Below are 25,286 nucleotides of genomic sequence, written 5' to 3'. Positions count from 1 at the left end.
GCACGCCAAGGCCTTCCAGCCACTACAAATGAACTCCAGGTACATGTGCCACTTTGTGTATCTGGCTTTACATGGGTCCTGGGGAATTGAACCTGAGTCCTTAGGTTTTGCAGGCAAGCACCTTAACTGCCAAGCCATCTCTCCAGCCCCAAGGAATAGTATCTTAAGTTAGCTGTCATGTGGAATCTGAAATATCAGTAAGGTTTTTCTCTACATTAGAGTCTGGTGATCTGTCTTGTACTTTAAGTGATAATATGTATGGGTCATTTGGTATCTGGTTCAGCCAAGTTACACAGATGTCTCAGTGTCAACAGATCAACAGAATCACCTTTGCTGGTGCCATTTTACTAGATACCTCGTCAGAATAGGGGAAGGGTGGAAAAGCTATTAGATTCATAGTTGACACATTTAAGTTGTTTTACTTTGAAAGCCTGAGTTTTGTCATTGGCAGAGTATTATCAGTTGCTTTCTTGTAGATGACAGGCTCAGTTCATTCATTTTCAGGAGTGTTTTAAATGTGTAAACTGAACAAACCATAGTTTGTCAGTTGTGCTTTCCAGTAAAAAGGGTTCTGTTGAGGGAAGTAGAGGAGCCAGCTGATCAGCTTGGATCTAAACAGTCATGCTAATGTTTTCCTTTGTGATAATTCTTGTCTAATGGTGTGCAGCAGAGTTGTAGGGTACTTTGCTTTTTGTCATGTAGACATATTAACATGTGTACAAAATGCATACTGTATGTAATAACTGCTGAGGCTTAGTTAATTGTTTTACTGCTTCACCGAGGCATTGAGTGAAGCTGGCCTTTCTACTTAACTACAAGTGTTTGGCAGTGAATGAACAGTGACTCAGTATAGTTTGGTGCCTCTGACTTAGTGCATAATTTTTTTTTTTTTTTTCGAGGTAGGGTCTCCCTCTAGTTCACGCTGACCTGGAATTCATTGTGTAGTCTCAGGTTGGCCTCAGACTCACAGTGATCCTCCTACCTCTCTGTCTCCCAAGTGCTGGGATTAAAGGCGGGCACCGCCATACCAAGCTGACTTCGTGTATAATTGAGACAGGGTCTCACTCTAGCCCAGGCTGCTCTTGAATTCCTGGTGATCCTCCCTCAGCCTGTTGAAGTGCTGGGATTAACTACTTCCAAATGACAGCTGTGGAAGCTCCTCAACTGCATACTGTCCCCTCTACCAAAAAAAAAAAAAAATTGTTTTCAGAGAAAAGACCATGAAAGCTGTCAGATTTTAGATACACCATAGACTACCAATAAGAATATTGGCTGATCTGTCACCTACAACTGCAGAAGCCAGGCTAGATTGACCTTACTAAAGTGCTGAGAATGTAGTGAGTGAATGAACAAGAGATGAGAACGTGCTGGTGCTTGAAGATAGAGCTCAGTGGCAGGGACTCACTTAGTGTGTGTGAAACTCTAGGTTCAGTCCTGGCACTGAGGGGAAGAGAGAGGGAGGACTGCTAATAGCAGGTACTAGAAAGTTGCCAAAAGAAGTGCTTCATGTCGAAGAAAACTGCCAGATGAAAGCATATCCTGCAGAAAGAAATGAACAACAAAGCAATTCATAGTCTTCAGAGTAACCACTAAAATGTGTTTTTCCAGTGTTAAGTGGAAAACTAAGCTGGGCATGGTGGCAAACACCTATAATCCCAGCAGATGGGAGGAGACCAGAGACTCTGGAGTTCAGTCATCCTCAGCTACATGTTGAATTTGAGGCCACACTGGAATGTGTGAGAGACTGTGGATAGACAGATCAGTCATTGAGAAAAACTGAATAAGGTGATTACTTTAAAAATAAATAAAAGCCAGGCTTGTTGGCACTTGGGAGGCAGAGAGAGGATGACTACCATGAGTTTGAGGCCACTCTGAGACTACATAGTGAATTCCAAGCCAGCCTGGGCTAGAGTGAGACCCTACCTCTGGGGGTGGTGGGGGAGAGCCAGGCATGGTGGCACATAACTTTAATGCCAGCACTCAGGAGGCAGAAGTAGGAGGATAGCCATGAGTTCGAGACTACATAGTGAATTCCAAGCCAGCCTGGACTAGAGCGAAACCCTATCTTGAAAAACAAACTAATAATAATGATTGTTTAAAGAGTGAGCATTAAGAGATTAGAGGCCAATCAAGTTTTAAAGAATAAAGAAGGCACTGGAGAGATGGCTCAGTGCTTAAAGGTACCTGCTTGTAAAGCCTGATGGCACAGGTTCAGTTCCCCAGTACCCACATAAAACCAGATGCACAGAGTGGTGCATGCATTTTGAGTGTATTTGCAGTGACAGGAGGCCCTGGTGACCCATATCTACTCTCTTTGGCTACCTCTCAAATAAATAAATACATTTCTTTTTTAAGTTTTTTTTTTTTTTTTGAGGTAGGGTTTCACTCTAGTCCAGGCTGACCTGGAATTCACGTTGAATTTTTTTTTAATTTATTTATTTGAGAGCGACAGACAGAGAGAGAAAGACAGATAGAGGGGGAGAGAGAGAAAGGGCGCACCAGGGCTTCCAGCCTCTGCAAACGAGCTCCAGACGCGTGCGCCCCCTTGTGCATCTGGCTAACGTGGGACCTGGGGAATGGAGCCTCGAACCGGGGTCCTTAGGCTTCACAGGCAAGCGCTTAACCGCTAAGCCATCTCTCCAGCCCTGGAATTCACTTTGTATTCTCAAGGCTGGCCTCAAACTCATGACGATCCTCCTACCTCTGCCTCTTGAGTGCTGGAATTAAAGGTGTGTGTTACCATGCCTGGCAATAAATACATTTTTAAAAGAGCAAAGTGGAGAGAGTACTGGTTTGTTAGGTGACTTGATTCTGAATAAATCTCTGTACAGTAAAGCTTGTGCACTGTAATCTTGTGTAGGGTATTCAATCTATTATACAATGAAGATAATTTACTTTTTAATTCCTGGGATAGCAGCAGGAATAAATGAAAGATTGATGAATAGTGCTTTGTACCTAATGAAGTGTGAATTGAGAAACTTAGGTTGAGACCCACAGACCAAAAGCTGGGATCCCTCTTGAATATTGTCATTGTGTTGCTGTAATGTTTTTACAGATGACAGAAATTGGGAGTACACTTAGAAATGGGAATTTGTAAGAAGGCAGAAGGATTGTTTGGTTTTTGGTTTTTCTCCTCGAGTTAGGGTCTCACTTTACTTAGCCTAGGCGTGCCTGGAACTCTGTAGCTCCAAGCTGACCTTGAACTCACAGCGATCCTTCTACCTCTGCCTCTAGAGTGCTGGGATTAAAGGTGTGCACCACCACACCCAGGCAGAAGTTTAGAGTTGGAAATGGCTCAGGTTGTTCTGAAGTGTCTATACCTTATTTGCCTAAAGGTTTGGCTAATTTGTTTGTGACATTTGATCACTTGCCCAAGGCTTATTAAAACCTTTGGAAGACCCTTTAGCTTCTCTAATAGCTTATAAGCAGCTCTTTAAAATATGATTTATGGGGACTAAGGACTGGTTAAAGGCAATTGCTTCCAAAGCCTGCCAGCCCAGGTTCAGTTCCCCAGTACCCATGTAACACCAGATGCACGAAGAGGCGCATGTACCTAGAGGACACCCTTTCCCTCTTCCCTCCCCCTATCCCTTTTCTTCTGCTCTCTAGACAACTAAAAATATTTTTTTCTGTTTAATTTTTTTTCTTTTTTCAAATTTTTATTAACAACTTCCATAATTATAAAAAATATCCCATGGTAATACCCCCCACACACTTTTGCCCTTTGAAGCTCCATTTTCCATCATGTCTCCTCCCCATTTCAGTCAGTCTTTTATTTTGATGTCATGATCTTTTCCTCCTATTATGATGGTCTTGTGTAGGTAGTGTCGGCACTGAGATCATGGATATCCAGGCCATTTTGTGTCTGGAGGAGCACATTATAAGGAGTCCTACCCTTCCTTTGTCTATTACATTCTTTCTGCCACCTCTTCCACAGTGGACCCTGATCCTTGGAAGGTGTGATAGAGATATTACAGTTCTGAACACTCCTGTCACTTCTTTCCAGCACCATGATACTCTACCAAAAGTGAGAGTAGCATATTAATATAAGGGTATGAACATTAAGAGAAGTGCTTACTGGGGCTGGAGAGATGGCTTAGCGGTTAAGCGCTTGCCTGTGAAGCCTAAGGACTCCAGTTCGAGGCTCGATTCCCCAGGACCCACATTAGCCAGATGCACAAGGGGGCGCACGCATCTGGAGTTTGTTTGCAGTGGCTGGAAATCCTGGCGCGTCCATTCTCTTTCTCTCTCTGCATCTCTCTTTCTCTGTCTGTCGCTCTGAAATGAAAAATTAAAAAAAGTTAAAAAAAAAAAAGAGAAGTGCTTACTGGGCAGTTTGATAAGCATGGTATATTATACATTTAGCCAGACAGCAGCAGACGTTATACCCCTAGGGCTCATGACTACCCCTGTTTTAAGTTTTCAGTATCAGGGATGTATCCCTCCCTTGGAGTGGGCCTCCAATACAATTAGAGGGCAGTTGGTTGACAGATGTGCCACTATTGCACCCATTGGCTTATTTGGCCTGGCTGGCTTGCAGTGTCCACTGTTGAGTATCTTCACTGGTGATTTCTCTTTCTCCCATTGAACTGTATGCAGAATGGCTTCTTCCATCTTTCTGTCAGCTGGTCTACATGGAGGAGGTTACCAGTTCAGTTCCAGGAGGATTTATCAGGGCTGCAAGTATGTGGAGTCTTCAGCAATAGGGTCTTACCATCTATTCCTGGTGGGAAACCAAGGGCCTCGGCAATGGCCTATAATGTTTTGGGGGCAGCAGGGACCTCCCTGGCCAACAACTCATTGGAAGGTGTCCCATTCCCGGCAGTGAAAACTTTCTAGCAACAATCTACATACAGCTCCTGAGTGTTCCGTTGTCCAAAAAAGTAGGTTTCCATATGATTTATTTATATCCTCTTAGATTTTGATTAGCCCTCCCTCCACCTTTCCTTTACTCAATCTTTTTCCCTGACCTCACTTTAGGCCTTTTTACCCCCATTAATCTATCCTTCTGCTTACATATATACAATACCATCCTATTAAGTAACCCCTCCCTTCCTTTCTCTTCCCTTTATATACCTCGTTTCTAGCTTACTGGTCTTTTCATCCTACTCACACAGAAGTCCGATCATCTGTAACTAGGATCCACATATGAGAGAGAACATGCCATGCTTGGCTTTCTGGGCCTGAGTTACCTCACTTAGTATAATCCTTTCCAGATCCATCCATTTTCCTGCAAATTTCATAACTTCCTTTTTCTTTACCGCTGAGTAGAACTCCATTGTGTAAATGTGCCACAACTTCATTATCCACTCATCAGTTGAGGGCCATCTAGACTGGTTCCATTTCCCTGCTATTGTGAATAGAGCAGCAATAAACATGGTTGAGAAAGTTTCTCTAAGGTAGTGAGATGAGTCCTTAGGATATATGCCTAGGAGTGGTATAGCTGGGTCATATGGTAGATCTATTTTTAGCTGTCTCAGATATAATTTACGAAATGTACTTTTAAATGCTATTGAAGTAGCTATGGATTTCAGAATAGTTCACAACTTCAAAGGTATTAACAGGAAAAATTATGCATCTTTTAAAAAATATTTATTGTTTTAAGAGACAGAATGGGTGCACCAGGGCCTCTAGTCTCTGCAAACAAACTCAAGATACATGCACCACCTGTGCATCTGGCTTACATGAGTACTGGAGAATTGAACCTGGGTTCCTAGGCTTCACAGGCAAGCACCTTAACAGATAAGTCATTTTTCCACCCAAAGTACACATCTTAAGAATCAGTGAAAAGTAAGAGATTTTTATGTAGTGTGGCTTTGCTTTAGTAAGTTTTTAATTTCTGTAATATTTGTAGTTCTATAAATGTGCTAGAGTTACACAATTACTTAAGTACTCAAAATTTAAACGTAATTTACAAATATAGTCCAAGAAGTATAAGGTGACATGATTACCACTGTGATTTGGTTACTTGACACATTGAAGCTGGGGAGATGGTTCAGCAGTTAAAGGTGCTTGCTTGCAAAGCATGTGGGCCTGGGTTTCCTTTTTCCAGGACCCATGTAAAACTGGATGCACAAAATGGTGCATGCACCTGGAGTTGCAGTGGCACTGCCCCTCCTAAAATAAATACATAATGATTACGTTGACACATTTATCTTTTAACTTGCTATATAATAATTGCCGTAAAGTTTTAAATTTAGGTAATAGTATTTTATCAATATAAAATGACAGCATAAATTGTGAACTTTGTTGTTACTGGGGTGTCACTGTTGTCTAGGCAGGACGATTGCTGCAGGTTTGGGAGCGGCCTGCACTGCATAACAAAACCCTGTCTGTCTGTCCCCCCACACACACACACACACAAAGTAGGGCCTCAGTAGTACTCATGTAGAAGCTGGGTTACATTCCTGCAAAGAAAGCAGCTTGGCCAGTCATTCTTAATAACCAGCATGCTTGCTAAAGCACGATTGTACATTGTGCCCCCCCTTACCTTTTCTTGATACTTTTGTGTTAATATATTAATGGAATACACAAAGGTATTTATTTAAGAGAGAGAGGCAGACACAAAAAGAGGTAAGAGAAAATGGACACACCCAGGGCCTTCAGCCATTGCAAACTAACTCCAGACACGTGCCACCTTGTGCATCTGTCTTTTCGTGGGTGCTGGAGAATTGAACTCCAGTTGTTAGAGTTTGCAAGCAAGCGCTTAACCATGAAGCTATCTCTCCAGCTCTGAAATACATAGTTTTTTATATGAGGACCTAACCTTTTTTTGGCTGGGGGGCTTAGGGGGGTTGAGGTAGGGTCTCACTCTAGCTCAGGGTGGCCTACAACTCAAGGAAGTGTGCAAAGCTAAGTCACTTTCTGACAGCCACTTTTAAGTTTCCTTTCTTCGTAGTCACTGGTTCTTAGTGCTATTCTGAATCCCTCTAGATTCAAGACTTGCTTTGATGAGAGTAAGCCAGACCTTCAGTGATGTACTTGAGACCCTCGAGTCTGGTGCTGCTTGGCCACAGGTTGGCCCCAGGAGAAGAGAGACTGAAGAGGGCTGCAGTTGACTGCAGCAGCCCTGGAGCTGGATACTGCTATTCAGAAAACAGACTTGCTCGGGCCATGCCACCCAGTAGGGTAGTTTACTATGTGCATGACTGTGCTGAGCAACAAAATGGGTTTGTAACTCTTTATTGCAGGACTATTTCATGAAATAAGTTTGGAGAGCTGACCAGCTGTACTCTTTGTTTTATTAGTACGTGGATGTCGTCCAGGAAAGATTGTGCAGATGACTGAAGCAGAAGTTCGAGGATTATGTATCAAGTCTCGTGAGATCTTTCTCAGCCAGCCTATTCTTTTGGAATTGGAAGCACCACTGAAAATTTGTGGTATGTAATGAGTAAAGTAGATGAGTCTTGTGAGCCACACCTCCCATATTCATATTGAGATAATGTAGAGAAAATGTTCCTTAAATTGTATATAAAAAGATGGGTAGGCTTTAAGGTTGCCTAAAGGCTGAAACTCAATGGCAAGTTACAGACAATTGGAAAAAATTTTTCTGCAACAGATTACTATCTATAATATACAAATCATTCCTGAAAATAAGGCAGCAGTATAATACATTAAGAACAAAATGGGAAGATCTTAGACAATAGTAAATGTAATGTCCTCAGCCTCACCAATACTAGCAAAATGCAATTTAAAACAAGTACCTGGGGTAGAGAGATGGCTTAGCAGTTAAATGACCTTGATTACAAAGCCTGACAGCCTGGATTCAATTCCCCAGCACCTGTATAGAGCTGGACACAAAGTGGTACATTAATGTAGAGTTCAGTTGCAGTACAAGAGACTCTGACCTGCTCATGCACACATACATGTGCAAATAAGTAGGTAAAATTTTTTCATAACTTAGGGAGAAAATAAGTCCCTAACTAAATCAGATTCCCCCAAGATACTTTTTGTGGGGGGTGGGGGGTTCGAGGTAGGGTCTCACTTTAGCTCAGGCTGACCTGGAATTCACTATGTAGTCTCAAGGTGGCTTCAAACTCAGTGATCTTCTGTCTTTGCCTCTCAAGTGCTAGGATTAAAGGCGTATGCCACTATGCCTGGCTATATTAGTGCTTTTGATGATGTGGAGAAATGGGCACTCTGGAACACTGCATGGAAAAAACAATTGTAGAATTTTCAGTGTCACTATAGTATTTATTCATGGCCTTCTAACTTGTGTTTGTTCAAATTTATTTATTTATTTATTTAATTTCTTTGAGAGAGAGAGACTGAGCACCCCAGGACCTCCAGCCAATGCAAACGAACTCCAGGTGCCTGTGCAACCTTGTGCAGCTATCTTTACGTGGGTACTGAGGAATTAGACCCAAGTCATTAGTCTTTGCAGGCAAGTGCCTTAACTGCTAAGCCATCTCTCTAGCCCTTAAATTTATTTTGAAGCTCTTAATTTGTGCTTTGTATTTGTTCTTTTAAGTCTCATAGAGGCTTTTGGCCTAAAGCAAAAACTTAAAAATTTAAACTGAATTATCTAGTTATACCCAGAAAAAAATGTTACATAGAAAATAACATTTCTCAGGGCCGGGCATGGTGTCTCATAACTTTAATCCCAGCACTCAGAAGGCAAAGGTAGGAGGGTCACTGAGTTCAGGGCCACCATGAGATTGCAGAGTGAATTCTAGGTCAGCCTGGGCTATAGCAAGATCCCACCCTGAAAAAAAAAAGAGCACTTCTCTGTAGTTCACATGGAACAAGAAGTAGTATATACACTGCATTTCACCGGCTTTTGTTTTGCTGTGGGGCTTCTCCACAAGACAAGGAGAACTCCATGAGCAAGTGTGGAAGGAGTGAGGCTGCAAACGAGACAAGTCTTGTGACAGCTCACCTCACCCTTTTCGAAGCAAGTCACTAGGTATGGCCTGTGCCTAAGGGGATAGGTTGTGTAAGCTTGTGAACTGTGCCATTGGAGCTATTACAGTAGTAACCAATCTTTCTAAACTGACTTCTTCTATTCTCAGGAGATATTCATGGACAATATACAGATTTACTGAGATTATTTGAGTATGGAGGTTTTCCACCAGAAGCCAACTATCTTTTCTTAGGAGATTATGTGGACAGAGGAAAGCAGTCTTTGGAAACCATTTGTTTGCTCTTGGCTTATAAAATAAAATATCCAGAAAACTTCTTTCTTTTGAGAGGAAATCATGAGTGTGCTAGCATCAATCGCATTTATGGATTCTATGATGAATGTAAGTGAAATTTCATACTTAGTAATTAATAGTAACATTTTTCGATATTTTTCCAATTTAAAAGAATTTTGTCAATTTAGGGTTGTTGTTGTTTTTTTAATTTTATTTATTTATGAGAGAGAGAATGGGTGCTCCAGGGCCTCCATTTGCTGCTAATGAATTCCGGACTACTGGGTCCTGCGGAATCAAGCCTCGAACCGGGGTCCTTAGGCTTCAAACACAAACACTTAACCACTAAGCCATCTCTCCAGCCTGTTTTTCTTTTCTTTTTTTTTTTTAATATGATTGTTTAGGCAGAGATTTGGGAAGAGGAACCTGACACTGAGAAGAAATATGCTAATTGAAGTGGTTACCTCAGCTCACCTTCGTTCTTTCCGAGTGACTAGATTAGTTGGTAAAGGGTTCTCTTTATGTAGTTTGGCTAGAAAATATCCAAGTAAAACAGGTCACTATAGTGGGTTGGTTTTCTACTATCCAAGTTAAGTTTAACTTTCAGCATTCTTATACTGTCTTTAACCTGCTATCTGTTCTATATCACAAGTGCAATTGATAATCTACTTAAATGTCAAAGTTGACTATTGGAATTTTAATTTGTGTTTATTAAACTAGAGAGAGGGGTTTCTGAATAATAGGTTATTGTACTTGTTTTCTCTTTACTTTTTGAGATAGAGTCTGTCTGTAGCCTAGGCTATCCTCAACTAACTCTATAGACCAGGCTTGCCTTGGTCATGGCCATCTGCCTGCCTTACACTAGTTTTTTTTTTTTTTTTTAAGAAATATTTTTATTTTTATATATTTACTTGAGAGAGAGGCAGGTACAGACAAAGAATGGCCATGCCTGGGCCTTAAAGCTCCTGGAAACAAACTCCAGACACATGTATCACCTTATGCTTCTGGCTTACATGCATCAAACCTGGGTCCTTTAGCTTTGCCAGCAAGCACTTTAAGAAGCCTACAGTTGTTTTGTTTTTTTTTTAATGAGAGAGAGCAAGAGAGAATTGGTGCACCAGGGCCTCCAACCATTGCTGTTGAACTCCAGCTGCATGTATCACCTTGTGCCATGTGTGACCCTGCACTTGCATCACCTTGTGCAACTGGCTTATGTGGGACTTGGTAAGTCAAACATGGGTCCTTAGGCTTTCTTGGCAAGCACCTTAACCACTAAGCTATCCCTAGGTCTAATGTAGTTTTTAAATTCAATTTATTTTTTACCTATAATACTTAAACTGCCAAATCCTTCCTTGGAATCTGCTTTTGCTTTTTAGTTTGTTCCCCCCCCCCCCCTCTTAAGTGGTAGGGTCCTAGCCATATAATAATTTAAGAAGTACTTCTGAACACTAGAATTGGGTCAAGACAGATAGATGGCCTGTATTCTTGTAAAACTTAAATCAGTGATAATGATTCTGTGTTTGATTTTATACCACATTCTTATTTGGGATATAGTATGTGATTTGAATTTTTGAGTCAGACCTGTACAGAGAAAGTAAGTTGAAGCTATAATCATTTTCCTAAACACACCAGAAATTGAGGTATATAGGCATAAATAGCCTTGAGGCTAGAAATGGCATCAAATGGAATGGTGCATGGGAAAGCAGCTTGTAATCTGTGCTTCGAGATAAACTTAACTCAGTTAAGAGGTAGGCTGTGGCATAAAAGCAGAGGAAATTGGTAGTTGTGCTTTTCGTCCCTCTCCTGGCTTGATAGTTGTACTTAATGTCAAGTCTAGAAACTCTTAAAAGGGTGAATACATGCTTGAGGTTGCCTTTGTTGTAGCTCTTTCAGCTAGACTATAGGAAAATCATATTGCCTTGTCTTTTTACTTGGTATCTGCCAAGTTGTAACTCATTCAAAAGTGAATACCATTTTAAGCACTTGGAAATTTTCCTTTCTTGGTGGTAAGTTTATACTTCGTTGCTTAGTGCCTTGTGATTAATATGGACAGTCTCCAGTGGTACCCTTTTCACTTTTATTTATTTGGATATATGTTTGGCAGTTGTCCATGTTAAATTTGGAATTGGAGAGAAATGAGCTAATAGCAATTAGACTCCTTTGAATTTGCTGTATTATAGTGCTCTTACCTGATAAAATTATCTGGTATTAATTAACCATTTGGTGTATTCATGACCCAATAATGATTGTAGATACTTCCACAAGACCTGCACTGTTATGAGACCATAAACATTTTGACATAGAAAACAGAGGAAGACAAAAGGAATGAGACAAAAAAAAAACAAAAAAACAAGAAGGACCACCTTGAAAGTGAAGGGTTGGTCCTCAGTGGAATGGGGACAAGGGAGGGAACGCAAGAGAATAATGTGATGGAAATAATCAAATTATAGTATGTAACAGTTCCCAATTAAAAAAATAATTAAGGCTGGAGAGATGGTTTAGTGATTTAGACGCTTGTCTGTAGAGAAAGGACCCATGTTTGGTTCCTTAATACCCATGTAAGCCAGATACACTCAAGGCAGCACATGTACCTAGAGTTTGTTTGCAGTGGCTAGAAACCCCGGCGCACTATTCATTTTCTCCCCCACCCTCTTTTTGGAAATAAGTAACTTTTTTTAATTATGGCACACAAAAAATGACAAAATTGTTTGAGTTACATAAAACAGATAGTTAAGTCTACATAAACCCTCATTTTGGAAAGGGCTCCACTTAGTTGCACCTCTAGCCCATAAGGCTACTCTTTTAACTCACTTTCCGGGAAAGGAAGTGCCATGTAAGCAGAGAAGAAAACTAAAACCGTGACACTGTATGCCTTGATACTAATGAAAATGACTTGGATGTTTTTCTTCTCTGTCCTTTTTTAATAGGCAAGCGAAGGTTTAACATTAAATTGTGGAAGACCTTCACTGATTGTTTTAACTGTCTGCCTATAGCTGCCATTGTGGATGAGAAAATCTTCTGTTGTCATGGAGGTACAGTAATAAAGTTTTTCTTTTTCCATTTAGGAAAGACCTATAATACTTAAACCTCAAATGGTAGCACACATCCATAATCCCGGCACTCGGAACACAGGAAGGAAGAGCTTTGCAAGACCAGCCTGACATAATGGGTTGGTTCCAGGCCACCAGTGCTATATTAGCAAGGGCAGCAGTGATATTAGGAAAAGATTTCTACTTGTGAAAATTTAGTTAATTAAAACTGCTACAACCCTCTTTTAAGTAATTAGAAATTTAAAGAAATTTTTAATGGGCTAGGGAGGTAGCTCAGTGGTTAAAAATGCATGCTGAGTAAGCCTTATGATAAGAGTTCAGGTCCCCATGACCCACATCAAACCAGACATGTGTCTGTAATCCCAAGGCATCTGGCAAAGGGGTGTGGAGTCCAGATTATCACAGAGCTCACTGGCAATGGCAAATACCAGGAGGGGCCTTGTCTGAAACAAGGTGGAAGGTGAGGACTGACACTGCAGACTTTGGCACACATGCCGATATATGCATGCACACACACAGAATTTATCATGTAAAGAAAGTAATTAGCCAGCATGGTGGCACATGACTTTAATCCCAGTACTCGGGAGGCAGAGGTAGGAGGATTGCCATGAGTTCGAGGCCATCCTGAGACTCCATAGTGAATTCCAGGTCATCCTGGGCTTGAGTGAGACCCAACCTAAAAAACAAAAAAAAAAAAAAAGTTAGATTTATGGCACACTTCTTTAATCCTAGTACGCAGAGGCTAAGGCAAGAGGAACTCAAGTTCAAGGCCAACATAAGCTACATAGTGAGATACTGTCTGAAGAAAGTGTCTTATTTACTTGACCTCCATTTGGTTCTCTCTGTTTTGTTTGGTCAGTAGGTTGGTGCAGGTGATAACCACACGGCCCCCACAGGCTAGGCAAGCATTCTCCTGAGCTACATCCTCAGCCTATGCCTCAAACTCTGATAGAAAGATATTCTGACACCACTCCCTGCCCATATTAAATTCTTTTCATCAATCTCAAAATGGTAACTGAGCTTAAAATTTAAATATGAGTTTTAGGTTTTGTGTAATATGTTAGCTTAAGTAGAAATAATTTCTTTTGTGTTTTTTCGATGCACAGTCTCATTGTAGCCCAGGTTGACCTAAAACTAACTCTAGTCCTAGATTGGCTTGGAACCCCAGATATCCTCCTATCTCTGCCTTCTGAGTGCTGGGATTTAAGGCATGTGCCACCACGCTCAGCAAAATATTCTTATAGTAGTCTTACAAGTTGTATATGGGTTGTGAATCAAGTTCACTTGAAAAATAAGTACCTTGTACCCGGTTTGATGCTGTGAAGGTAGTATATGATCTGGTAATCTTGAATTTCAAAACCTCTGGCTGCCTATTTTGTGCAATTAATATGATGATTAAAAACCTTTTCATAAACTTTAAAAACATTGAGAATGAATAAGGGTTTTATTATATCACTGCATCTAGAGAGTAACAAATATAAGTCAGGAAAGGGAGAGATTGGGTAGTATTTCTGGAGCATAGGTTTTAGGGGATAAATAAGACTAGAGAAGTGGGCTGGAGAGATGGCTTAGCGGTTAAGCGCTTGCCTGTGAAGCCTAAGGACCCCGGTTCGAGGCTCAGTTCCCCAGGTCCCACGTTAGCCAGATGCACAAGCGGGCGGGCGCATGTGTCTGGAGTTCGTTTGCAGAGGCTGGAAGCCCTGGCGCGCCCATTCTCTCTCTCCCTCTATCTGTCTTTCTCTATGTCTGTCGCTCTCAAATAAATAAATTTAAAAAAAAAAATTAAAAAAAAAAAAGACTAGAGAAGTGAAAGGGGCTTGAAAGTCTGCTGTATAGTTCAAGGGAATATGTAAGAACTGGCTTGAGTAGAATTGATAAGTATTGGGAAATGATCAAACAGTGATACAGAGATTTGAATAGTGGACAAAAAAGTTTATTGAATGACTTAATAACTATGTTGTTTTTATATAGGGAAGAAATTTAATGAAATAATGTATGAAAAGTAGTTTATCTTCAAAATAATGTATGGGAAACATTAAAAGTAGAAAAGTACTATGAAGATTATGACTATTGGGTTTGAGATAATACATGGTTTAATCTGTCAGAATATATTTACTACATTAGTTGAAATGTGTTTTCCAGGAGATACTAAATGTTTAAGGAATTGTAGTGGTAGTCAGGTCCACATTGCTGGGATGAACATCTAAACCAGGCACAGTTTTATGGGAGAAGATCCATGGGGAAGTTTCAACATTGGCAGAAGAAGCTGCTTCCATCCATCCAGGCAGAGAGAAGAACTGCAGTGAGCAAAACAGCAGCAAGCCGCAGGGTCCTGGCCAGGGCCGAGACTGCTCTGCATTCCTTTGGGCCAGGAATCATCTGTCCCCAAACACAGCTTAGGAATGCACCCCAGGACCCAACCCTAGCCTGCAGTCAGGCAGCTGGAGACCCAAGTTACAAGCTTTAATAAAACTCCTGAGTCTGGTGGGGCGTTGAGGGGAATGTACATTCAAACTGTCATGTTCTACCTCTGGCTGCAATAGACTCAATGACTGTCTCACATTATAAGTTGTATTTAGTCTAATAAGTTCAAAGGTCCCCATAGTCTTACCAAATCTCATCTGAGATTCAAAACTGTCTCTTTTTATTTATTTATCTATTTTGAGATAAGGTCTTCATCCCCAGCTGACTTTAACTGTATGATTTTCCTACCTTAGCCTCCCAAGTGCTGGGATTAAAGGCATGTGCCATCTCTCCCAGCAAAGAGAATGGGCAGGCCAGGGTACTAGCCACTGCAAATGAACTCCAGATGCGTACGGCACTTTCTTCATCTGACTTTACGTGCCTACTGGGGAGTCACACTCAGATTGTTAGGTTTATCAGACAACTTTTGCCACTGAGCTATCTCCTGCCCTCAAGACTATCTCTTTAATTGTAATTTCTATAAAATCTAAACAAGTTACACACATCCAACATATAATGGCACAGAGTAAACATTTCCATTGCTATAAGACATAAAGATATGGACCAATGCAAAACCCAGTAGCCATTAGGCAAACATTGAACACATACAGTTCAAATCCAACATCATAAACAGTGATGACAGTCTCTGGATTTCCACTTTCCTTTCCTTCAGCTCTGCTCAGTAGTCAGGGAAAACTTCCATTCCAAGTCAGCAACATTTCCATGGTAGCCCTTGCACAATTCTGGTTTATTCAAAACAATTTTATTTTATTTTATTTATTTATTTATTTGGTTTTTTGATTTTTTTTGAGGTAGGGTTTCACTCTAGCCCAGGCTGACCTGGAATTCACTATGTAGTCTTGGTAGCCTCGAACTCACGGTGATCCTCCTACCTCTGCCTCCCAAGTGCTGGGATTAAAGGCGTGCGCCACTATGCCCAGCCCAAAACAATTTTAGATCTTCATTGAACACCATGGTCCATCTCACAGTGGCCTTACTGGCCTCCATGTACTAGGGACATCCCCCCATTTGATTAATCTCAGTAGCAGCTCCTGGAACTTTGTTCACCTCATGACCCAGTTCCACACGTTTTTCATGCTTCCAAATGAATTTCAGGTGTGCAGCCATACATTGTTAATACAGGGAGGAAATAAATCTTGACCTTGAAGAGCATGTTTCTTCCTTTAAAAAGATTTTGCTTTTTCTGCCATTTAGTCTTTCCTAAGTGGAGTCACTTCAGGCATCTCTCGTTGTGTCTGTGTAGAGCGGTTAGTGGCCATAATCTAACAGCAGCAGCCTCAGTTCCCTAAGTCTCTCAGTATGTACACTTTCAAACGTGTGAATTTTCCCAGCTTTACTCTTCTATCTTCCAATTCTATGTCTTCCACTATGCACCTCAGTCCATTACTTTCAAATTCAGCCTTGATAGACATCAGGCATGGGCAGCAGAATGCAGACAGCATGTCGGTCGTCCAGTTGCAACAAATTTCTCTGCTGTTTTTCCTTCCCTTTTAAAAGTTCATAAGTAGGGCTGGAGAGATGGCTTAGCGGTTAAGTGCTTGCCTGTGAAGCCTAAGGACCCCGGTTCGAGGCTCGGTTCCCCAGGTCCCGCGTTAGCCAGATGCACAAGGGGGCGCACGTGTCTGGAGTTCGTTTGCAGAGGCTGGAAGCCCTGGCGCACCCATTCTCTCTCTCTTCCTCTATCTGCCTGTCTCTCTGTGTCTGTGGCTCTCAAATAAATAAATAAATAAAATTTAAAAAAATATTTTAAAAAAAAGTTCATAAGTAAAGCCTCCAAATACCATTCTCTCTGCATTAATCATTCACAAACTTACCAAAATAGCCCATAAATTTTGACAATGAAGCTTCAGCAGTCACAAGTTCCAAAAGACCAAAATCTACATGGTCAGATTCATCTTGCCACAACACACTGTACTTCATTACCTAATTTATGTTGCAGATAGCTTCATGTTGCTGTGATGAACATCCAAACCAGGCAGTTTTAGAGAGGGAGGGATTTTTTTACATTTACAGGTCCAGGAGGAAATTCTATCAATGGCGGAAGATAGTGTTTCATATATCCAGGCAGAGAGAAACCACCATTGCCCTGAAAACACCAAAAGCAACAGGCATGAACCTGCAGTGAAAATGAGCCAGGCAGAGCTCACATCTCTCTGCATAACACTGGGCTGGAAGTCAGATGCACACCAATATAGCTTTGGGCTGGACCCCAGGATCTGCCCACAATGACACCATCAGTCAGGCAGCTGGAGACCAAAGTTACAAGCTTTAGTAAAACACTCAAGTCTATGGGAGACATACATTCAAATTACCGAAGTATTTCTTACACATTAATGTAGCAAAAAGTAGAAATATTGTGAATATTCAGCTTAATTGCTTGTGATGATACTTGTTACCTACTAGAGAAAAATAATAGCTTATATTTATATTCTACTGTAAAGATTAACTATTTTCATATATCTTTTCTTTCTGATCAACAGTTTATTGTGCATTTATGAAGATAATGTGTATATTGAGGTGGGATACAGAGTAAGGTGGACCAGCAGGCATTTTAACATGGATGGGGAATGATTTGATATTTGCTGGTAATGAAATGGCAAAAGTAGTAGGAAAGATTGGAAGTGAACTTGTTCCCATGAAGGATAGAAACGGTGGGAAGGAAGAACAGTGTAGTCCCCTAATCATTTCATTCTCTGTAGGGAAGATAGAAAAAACAAACAAGCACAGTCATGATGTTCTGTCAGATGTCAGGCCTATCTCATCTTTTATTACAGGACTCTCACCAGACCTACAGTCTATGGAGCAGATTCGAAGAATTATGAGACCCACTGATGTTCCTGACACAGGTAAGTAGACAGAAATTTAGTGGCTTTGTGTAAAATATTGAACCTAATTATATTTAGTGGACATTGGATTGGTTTAATAAAGCATATAAATAACAAATACTTCACTTCTCACTAGTGATTACCTAAAGTGAAGAACTTTTAAGTTTATATCATCATAATGTTGTTCAGTCAGATTTACTTTATCACAAAAAAGAGCTCACTGTTTATATAATAGTTACTTTCATGATTCAGGCAAAATACCCAATCAGAAGCATACAGGGAATGAAAGACTTTATTTCAGCTTCCCGTTCCAAAAGACAGTGTCCATCATGGTAGGAGCAGGAAGCCAGTGTCACATCACACAATTGCTCCAGCAAGGATCCCCTCCTGGAATTTCCACAACCTTCCCAACAGTGGTGCTTGCTGGCAAACTCATGAGTCCAGGGGGACATTACTTCAGTCAACCATGCTATTGGTTGCCTTTGCCTCCTGTCTTGTTTAAATTCTCTTATTCAGGCTGAAGAAACGGCTTAGTGGCTAGGGTACTTGCCTGCAAAGCCTAAGGACCCAGGTTCAATTTCCTAGCATTTATGTAAGCCAGATGCACAAGGTGGCACATGCGTCTGGAAGTTCCTCAAATCCTTCTTAGGAGTTGTTTTACTAAAACGTTTTAAGTAAGAAGGGAAACGTTGAAAATTCCAACCCTTCACTCACTATTTGGTCTTTTTGGTAATGTGTATCCCCTGCTAAGCCATATTATGTAGCTTGTGGATTTTTGTTTTTATATTAAAACTGCCTCGTTCTTAGCAATGGTACTTGCCAGAAAATTACTACCCCCTTCTTAATCTCATCAGTTTATTTTTTTCTTTATTTATTTGAGAGAACTAGGGAGGGGGGATGGGCATGCCAGGACCTTCAGCCATTGCAAATGAACTCCAGATATGTGCACCCCTTTGTACATCTTGCTTATGTGGGTCCTGGGGAATTGAACCTGGGTCCTTTGGCTTTGCAGGCAAGTACCTTAAACGCTAAACCATCTCTCCTGCCCATCATTAAAAATGTCTTTAACCCACTCTTACTGTCATTTATCATGTAGTTACTACCATTGAGGCTTGTTGGTCTGTAAGCTTGTGGTCTTCTCAGCACTTAAAACCCTGCCATTTCATCCTTTCTGACAATTCTTTCCCCTTTCCGATTATCTTTATGATACCAGTCTGTTTCCTTTATTTCCACCATTCCTTTTCAGGACGGTTTGCTCATTCCCTCCCCCTTTCCCCCTATTAAATGTTTGTAGTCATTGGAGCTTATTTACTAGTCTTTTGTGTTCCTAGAATAGTTTGGATTCTTCCTGTTAATATTAGTAGGAGATAGGACTAATATTAGTGCTATTAATATGAGCTGCCCAGATATTAATGCAAAAAAAAAATCACACAAATTGACAGGTCAGATGTGATTCTAATGAAATCACAATTGAGTTTTTTGTGGAGAGTAAGATTCCCAAGTGTAAAAAAGGATTTGAGACAATTCTGAAGGGAAAAAAATAAATGGGAAGACTAGTATCCCCAAAAAATACTTACAAGCTATAGTGTCAGTGGATTAGTAAGCATACAAAAAAACTCTGGTGCTCAGAAACTGTCAGGAAAGAATGAATTCAGGAAATAGTGTAATTCATGTTCAGGTAGATAAACTACTGCACATGAAAGACTTCCATGTGTCATTCTGGTTAAGAGTGTGTGCTCCATGCATATTTCCTCTGGAAATGACTGGAGGTTCTGCCTTGAAAGACCAGGCCAGATAGCATTGTGTGGTGACTTGAACAAAAAGTGGCTAAAATAGTTAGGCTAGTTTGTTTTCAGGGTTGAATGGTAACACAAGTGGGGTGTAGACATGCTTCACGTTTTGTCTTGTCATGCTGAATTCCTATCTTCTACAGGTTTGCTCTGTGATCTGCTGTGGTCTGACCCAGACAAGGATGTACAAGGCTGGGGAGAAAATGATCGTGGTGTTTCCTTCACTTTTGGAGCTGATGTAGTCAGTAAATTTCTAAATCGTCATGATTTAGACTTGATTTGTCGAGCTCATCAGGTATGAAGTACAGACTCTTGGTTACTTGTTAACTTCACACCCCAGCATAGTTCTGGTGCTCAAAACCTAAGGCTGTCTAATGTCAGGCAGGGACTATATCAGAAACCTCAAAAATCTCCATTTTTAATCATGCTGTCTTTAAAATTGATCCTTACAAATAGGAAATTCACAACTTCAAATCTTTGCCTTTATAAAAATGAAAGAGCACTAAAGTCATAGGTCATGTGACTGTACTCTTCTATAGGATGTGCCTAAAATAGGTTTCAAAATGTAATGTAAAATACTATGAAAATGTTTACATAGTGTTACCTGCATCTTACATTTGTAGGTTTTAGAAAAAAACTTAATTCTCATAGGAATTGATAGTGTTTCATTGTATGTTACAGAGTTAAGAATTCTGTAGCTGGATTACAATGTAAATACCAAAGAAAACTGCATGTCCCTGTGGTCATTATACCTATTAATGTTATTTTTTGTTTATTTCAGGGGAGCATTGGAAATAGATTTTTAAGCCTTTTAGTAAAAATAAACTTATTCCAATTTTGTCCCTACCATTGTAGAAAAGATGCTGATGCTATTACTTTAAGGGAAGCTTACGAATGAAACCACACTGTTGTTTTCTTGCAGTTCTGGGGAATAAACTCAGGGCCTTGCATGTGATGGGCAAGTGCTCTACCATTGAGGTACATCCTCTGCTTAAGGAAAGTGAAAGTGTGGGTGGGTGGCTGTAGGTCTTTGACATTAATTTTCATTAGCATATGGGGCTAAAATTACCTGCTAAGAAAAGTTGTCTCTTTGGTATTTCCTTTGACAGGTGGTAGAAGATGGGTATGAATTTTTTGCTAAGCGGCAGTTGGTAACCTTATTTTCGGCTCCGAATTACTGTGGCGAGTTTGACAATGCTGGTGGTATGATGAGTGTGGATGAAACTTTGATGTGTTCATTTCAGGTATGATATGAAATGTCGATTTTTTTTTTTTTCTTTTTGAAGACAGAATCTTAAAATGCCCCACCTCCGCCTCTTGAATACTGGGATTACACTCATACCATGCCTAGCTCTATAATTTTTAACTATTAGAAATTAATTAATGCTGTTGTCAGAATAACTTTTTTTTTTTTTTTTAAGATAGGGTCTTACTTTAGCCCAGGCTTACCTGGCACTAACTCTGTAGTCCCAGGCTGGCCTCAGATTCACAGCATTCCTCCTACCTTTGTCTCCTGAGTGCTGGGATTAAAGTTTGCACCACCATGCCCACCCAGCTCAGAATAAATTTTTTAGAATAATCTCTCCTTGAACCAAATGTGTTGAGAGTTAGTTCAATTCAGAATGCATTAACATTTAGGGCTGGAGATAGTTCAGTGTGGTGAAGCCCTTTCCTATCATGTACAAGGCCCTTTGAGTCAGTCTGCCAAGTTAACCTACATCTACACATTTACATGTATATGTAGTACACACACACACACACACACACACACACACACACGCGCGCGCATTCTCCTGTAGTCCTAGCTGGCCTGAAATTTGTAGTTAGCCAAGGATTACCTTGGGCTTCGGATCTTCTTGCCGCTAATTCCCAGCTGCTTCTGGGAATACAGGCATGCACCACTAAGCAGTTATCTTATGATGTGCTGAGGATCAAATCCAGAGCTTTGTGTGCTAAGCAATCCTACTAGCAACTATAAACCATATCCCCAGCCCAAGTACTTAGTTTAAAAGGACCAGTTCTTGCTTTGGTGTGCTGCCTTTGCACATCATTCTTATTCATAGACTCAAAGCTTATTTTGCAAGTTATTGTCCTTCATATGTGTACATTATACAGTCATCCCTTGGTATCCCTGGAGGATTGGTTTTAGGGCTCCCCACCAATGTCAAAATCCCATAGTGCTTATGTTCCTTATATAATTGATGGTGTTTACATATAACCTACATGCATTAATCTCCATAGTGTATCAGAATTAGGATGAAAATCTAGGACTGTTGACTCTTAAACCAGTGTTCTTTTTCTTAGTAGTGACATGTAGTAAAAGGAAGAAAATTTTAACTTAAATCTTGGGTAGTTAGTAAGAACCCATGTACTCAAGTTTTTGTTACCAAAATATTAAAGGTTTTAATTTTTGTTTTGTTTTTGATTTCTTTTGTTTAAGTTTTTCAAGGTAGGGTATCAGCCTACCTCAGGCTGACCTGGAATGCACTATGTATCTTAGGGTAGCCTCAAACTCTCAGCAATACTCCTCCTGAGTGCTGGGATTAAAGGCATGCACTAACAAGCCTGGTGTTACCAAAATATTAAAGGTACAATAAATAAGTGAAGCAGTTCAAACCTTCTTGGGGAGGGGTTCTGGTTCCTGAACCAATGCATTCTAAGTACTTGGGTATGTGTAGTTTGTTTTTTCTTCAAGGGAGGGTCTCACTCTGGCCCAGGCTGACCTGGAATTCACTATGTAGTTTCAGGGTGTCCCCGAACTCACGGCAATCCTACCTCTGCCTCCCGAGTGCTGGGATTAAAGGCATGCACCACCAAACTTGGCTAATATATTCTTTTTTTGGTTCTTTGAGGTAGGGTCTCACTCTAGGCCAGGCTGACCTTGAACTCACAGCAACCCTCCTACCTCAGCTTCCAGAGTGCTGGGATTAAAGTTGTGCACCACCATGCCAGGCCCCAACTTGTTTGTTTCTTTGTTTGTTTGTATGTATGTATATATTTGAGAGCCGCAGACACAGAAAACAGCAGATACATAGAAAGAGAATGGGCACGCTGGGGTCTCCAGCCACTGCAAATGAACTCCTGATGCACATGCCCCTTGTGCATCTGGTTTACATGGGTACTGGGGAGTCGAGCCTCAGACTGGGTCCTTAGGCTTCACAGACAAGCGCTTAACCACTAAGCCATTTCTCCAGCCTTTGTATATTCTTTTTAAGTGTGAGGAACATGTGTACAACTTGGATGGGCTGTTTCTACTTTTTTTTTTTAATTTTTATATTTTATGCATTTTGTTGAAAGAATAATATGGTTACTATTTTTATTTCAAGATATTGAAACCATCTGAAAAGAAAGCCAAGTATCAGTATGGTGGACTGAATTCTGGTCGTCCTGTCACTCCACCTCGAACAGCTAATCCACCGAAGAAAAGGTGAAGAAAGGAATTCTGAAAAGAAACCATCAGATTTGCTAAGGACATACTTCATGATATATAAGTGTGCACTGTAAAACCATCCAGCCATTGACACCCTTTATGATGTCACACCTTTAACTTAAGGAGACGGGTAAAGGTCTTAAATTTTTTTCTAATAGAAAGATGTGCTACACTGTATTCTAATAAGCATACGCTGACAAAATATTCAACAAAGTTAAATCCAAATTCAAATTATCCATTAAAGTTACATCTTCACGTATCACAATTTTTAAAGTTGAAAAGCATACCAGTGAAACTAGATGTGCTAGTTAAACCAGATGACAGCATGATGACCCATCTGTGTAAATGTGGCTTTAGTGTGGCTTGCTTGTTTCATTATTTTGGGCTTGTTTTGTTTGTTTGTTTGTTTTTGCTAGAATAATGGTAATTACTTTTCATTTTTCCCCAAAAACCTTTTAAAAAGTGAAATACGGGAAGAGCTTTAAAGACATTTACCAACTATTTTTCTTCGCTTACCTATTTTTGTGTTTGAGCTTATTAAGCCTCACTCAGTAAAAAGGAATTTTAGAAATTGATGGTTTTTAAGAATATACAAACTTTCCAATCCAATTATTTTAATCAGTTTTTGGGTAAGCCTTGCTTTTTACAAAATTGCCTCTTATTTGGTTCTGTGCACTCTTAACTTTAATTTATTGATGCTCTATTGTCATTTGTCTCTAAGATAAGGATCATACAGTATTACCCATCTAGTTGGTAATGTGATTATGTGGCACCTTGGCTTTAGGTTTTAATTCGCACGAACACCTTTTGGCATGCTTAACTTTCTGGTAACACCCTCACCTGCATTGGTTTTGTTTTTGGGGGTTTTGTTGTTTGTTTTTAAACCCACAGAACACAAAAATCCTTTATTGACAAGCCTTGGAAAGCTGACACTCTCTCCTCTCTGTATCTGAACAGTGTATTTATATGAATGCTGGTCAGTGGGACATTTTGTCAACTTTGAGTATTGGGTGCTTCACTGTCTAATAATTGCTGTGTGAATGTTGTATACAATTGTAAGGCTCTGTCACTAAAGATTTTTATTCTGAGTTCATAATCAAAGGTCATGATATTGTATAGACATGCTTTGTAGTGAAGTATAGTAGCAATAATTTCTGTACCATGAACAAAAGTTTGTTGCAGCATTTCTTTTCCGGATCTCTTTTCTTTCTTTTTAAGTGTTAGCATTAACAAATGGCAAGGAGTAGAAAAGTCTACAAAGATTTTTGGAGAACTTACAGAACACAGATTTGTGATTCTTTGGATGTGACACTATTGGATGTTATTCTAAAATCGTTTATTGAGCATTGTCAAATTTGTAAGCTTCATAGGGATGGACATAATATTTATAATGCCCTTCTGTGTGCTACCATAGATGTGAACCTTAATATTGTCTTTGAAAATGTTAAACTGAGAATTCTGTTAACATTTTATGGATTGACGCATTGTATTACTGCAAGAAATACTTGATTTTCAGCACAGTGCAAAAGTTCTTTAAAAATGCATATGTCTTTTTTTTCTAATTCCATTTTGTTTTAAAGCACATTTTAAATGTAGTTTTCTCATTTAGTAAAAGTTGTCTAATTGATATGAAGTCTGACTTGTTATTCTGGATTTTTTTTTTTTTAGACCAAAAAACACTTAAGCATACACTTTGGCAGATATGACTTGATAGTTCTCTGAATGTGTTCATGAACTGTACATGTATTCCATTAGGTCACACATACTGTGATTTCATAACTTGATGTTTAATGACAGAACATCCCCAGCTGGCCTAGAATTTGTTTGGCATGGCAGGCTGGCCTCAAACTTGCTTTGATCCTCTTGCTTCTTCCTCCTTAGTGCTGAGATTATTAGTAAGCACCACCATACCTAGTTCAAGTCATTCTTTAAATAAGTTTCTTAGCAGAATAATAATGCTATAATTCCAATGTTCACTTGAATAGTTCTTATCTCTTGATTGTTTCAGCTTAGTGATTTTTATGCATACATTTTAATCTAAATGTTGAGACGTTCAAAATCATTAAACACTTTTAAGTGTTGTAGCATGGATTTAATTGTGGATTAAAAGGCAAGATTATTGTTTATTTGCTTTTTGTTATTTTAAGAAAGACTGTGTAGCTCCTGCTGAACACACCGTATTGCACAGGTGAACTTTGTGTCATAGCCTCCTCGTGCCATGACTATGGCTACTCATAGACTTGTTCACATGTTCTGTCTGCTCCTCCTCTATCTTCTTCCCCCTGTCCTGTCCCTCCTTTTTCTCCCCCTTTCACTTCTCCCTTCCTGGACCTCTTTTCTTCTCAGAGTGACCACACTGAATACCTCTCCTTTTCTGCTTTTCACTCACTCTTTGCTTGGCTCACCCCGGCTTGTTGGGCTGCCAGGGCCAGGAGCTGACCTTGACTCTCGTAACACTCCGTGTCAGTTTTGAAATAAGATACCACTGTGTAGCCAGGCTGACCTTTCAGCACCCGTGCCATGCCCAGCTCCTTGTTCTCCTAGAGGGAGGACACCTATGTGGCTCTTTTGCATTT

General features: G+C 40.1%; 1 protein-coding gene across 1 annotated transcript in view; it reads left to right on the top strand.

Annotated features, from left to right (window-relative positions):
* Positions 1-24,343, top strand: part of Ppp1cb (protein phosphatase 1 catalytic subunit beta) — a 33,241-nt gene extending 8,898 nt beyond the window's left edge. The window contains exons 2-8 of the mRNA XM_045150551.1: positions 7,248-7,379; positions 9,012-9,242; positions 12,059-12,163; positions 17,440-17,511; positions 19,424-19,575; positions 20,390-20,524; positions 22,607-24,343. Coding sequence (XP_045006486.1) covers positions 7,248-7,379; positions 9,012-9,242; positions 12,059-12,163; positions 17,440-17,511; positions 19,424-19,575; positions 20,390-20,524; positions 22,607-22,711 — 932 coding nt within the window. The 3' untranslated portion in view covers positions 22,712-24,343. The remainder of the gene's footprint in view (positions 1-7,247; positions 7,380-9,011; positions 9,243-12,058; positions 12,164-17,439; positions 17,512-19,423; positions 19,576-20,389; positions 20,525-22,606) is intronic.
* The last annotated feature ends 943 nt before the right edge of the window (positions 24,344-25,286 follow it).

This window comes from Jaculus jaculus, chromosome 5 (genome assembly GCF_020740685.1).
Source record: "Jaculus jaculus isolate mJacJac1 chromosome 5, mJacJac1.mat.Y.cur, whole genome shotgun sequence".
NCBI classification, from domain to species: domain Eukaryota; kingdom Metazoa; phylum Chordata; class Mammalia; order Rodentia; family Dipodidae; genus Jaculus; species Jaculus jaculus.
Note: the sequence above shows the minus strand (reverse complement) of the source record. Positions and strands in the feature narration are given on the sequence as shown.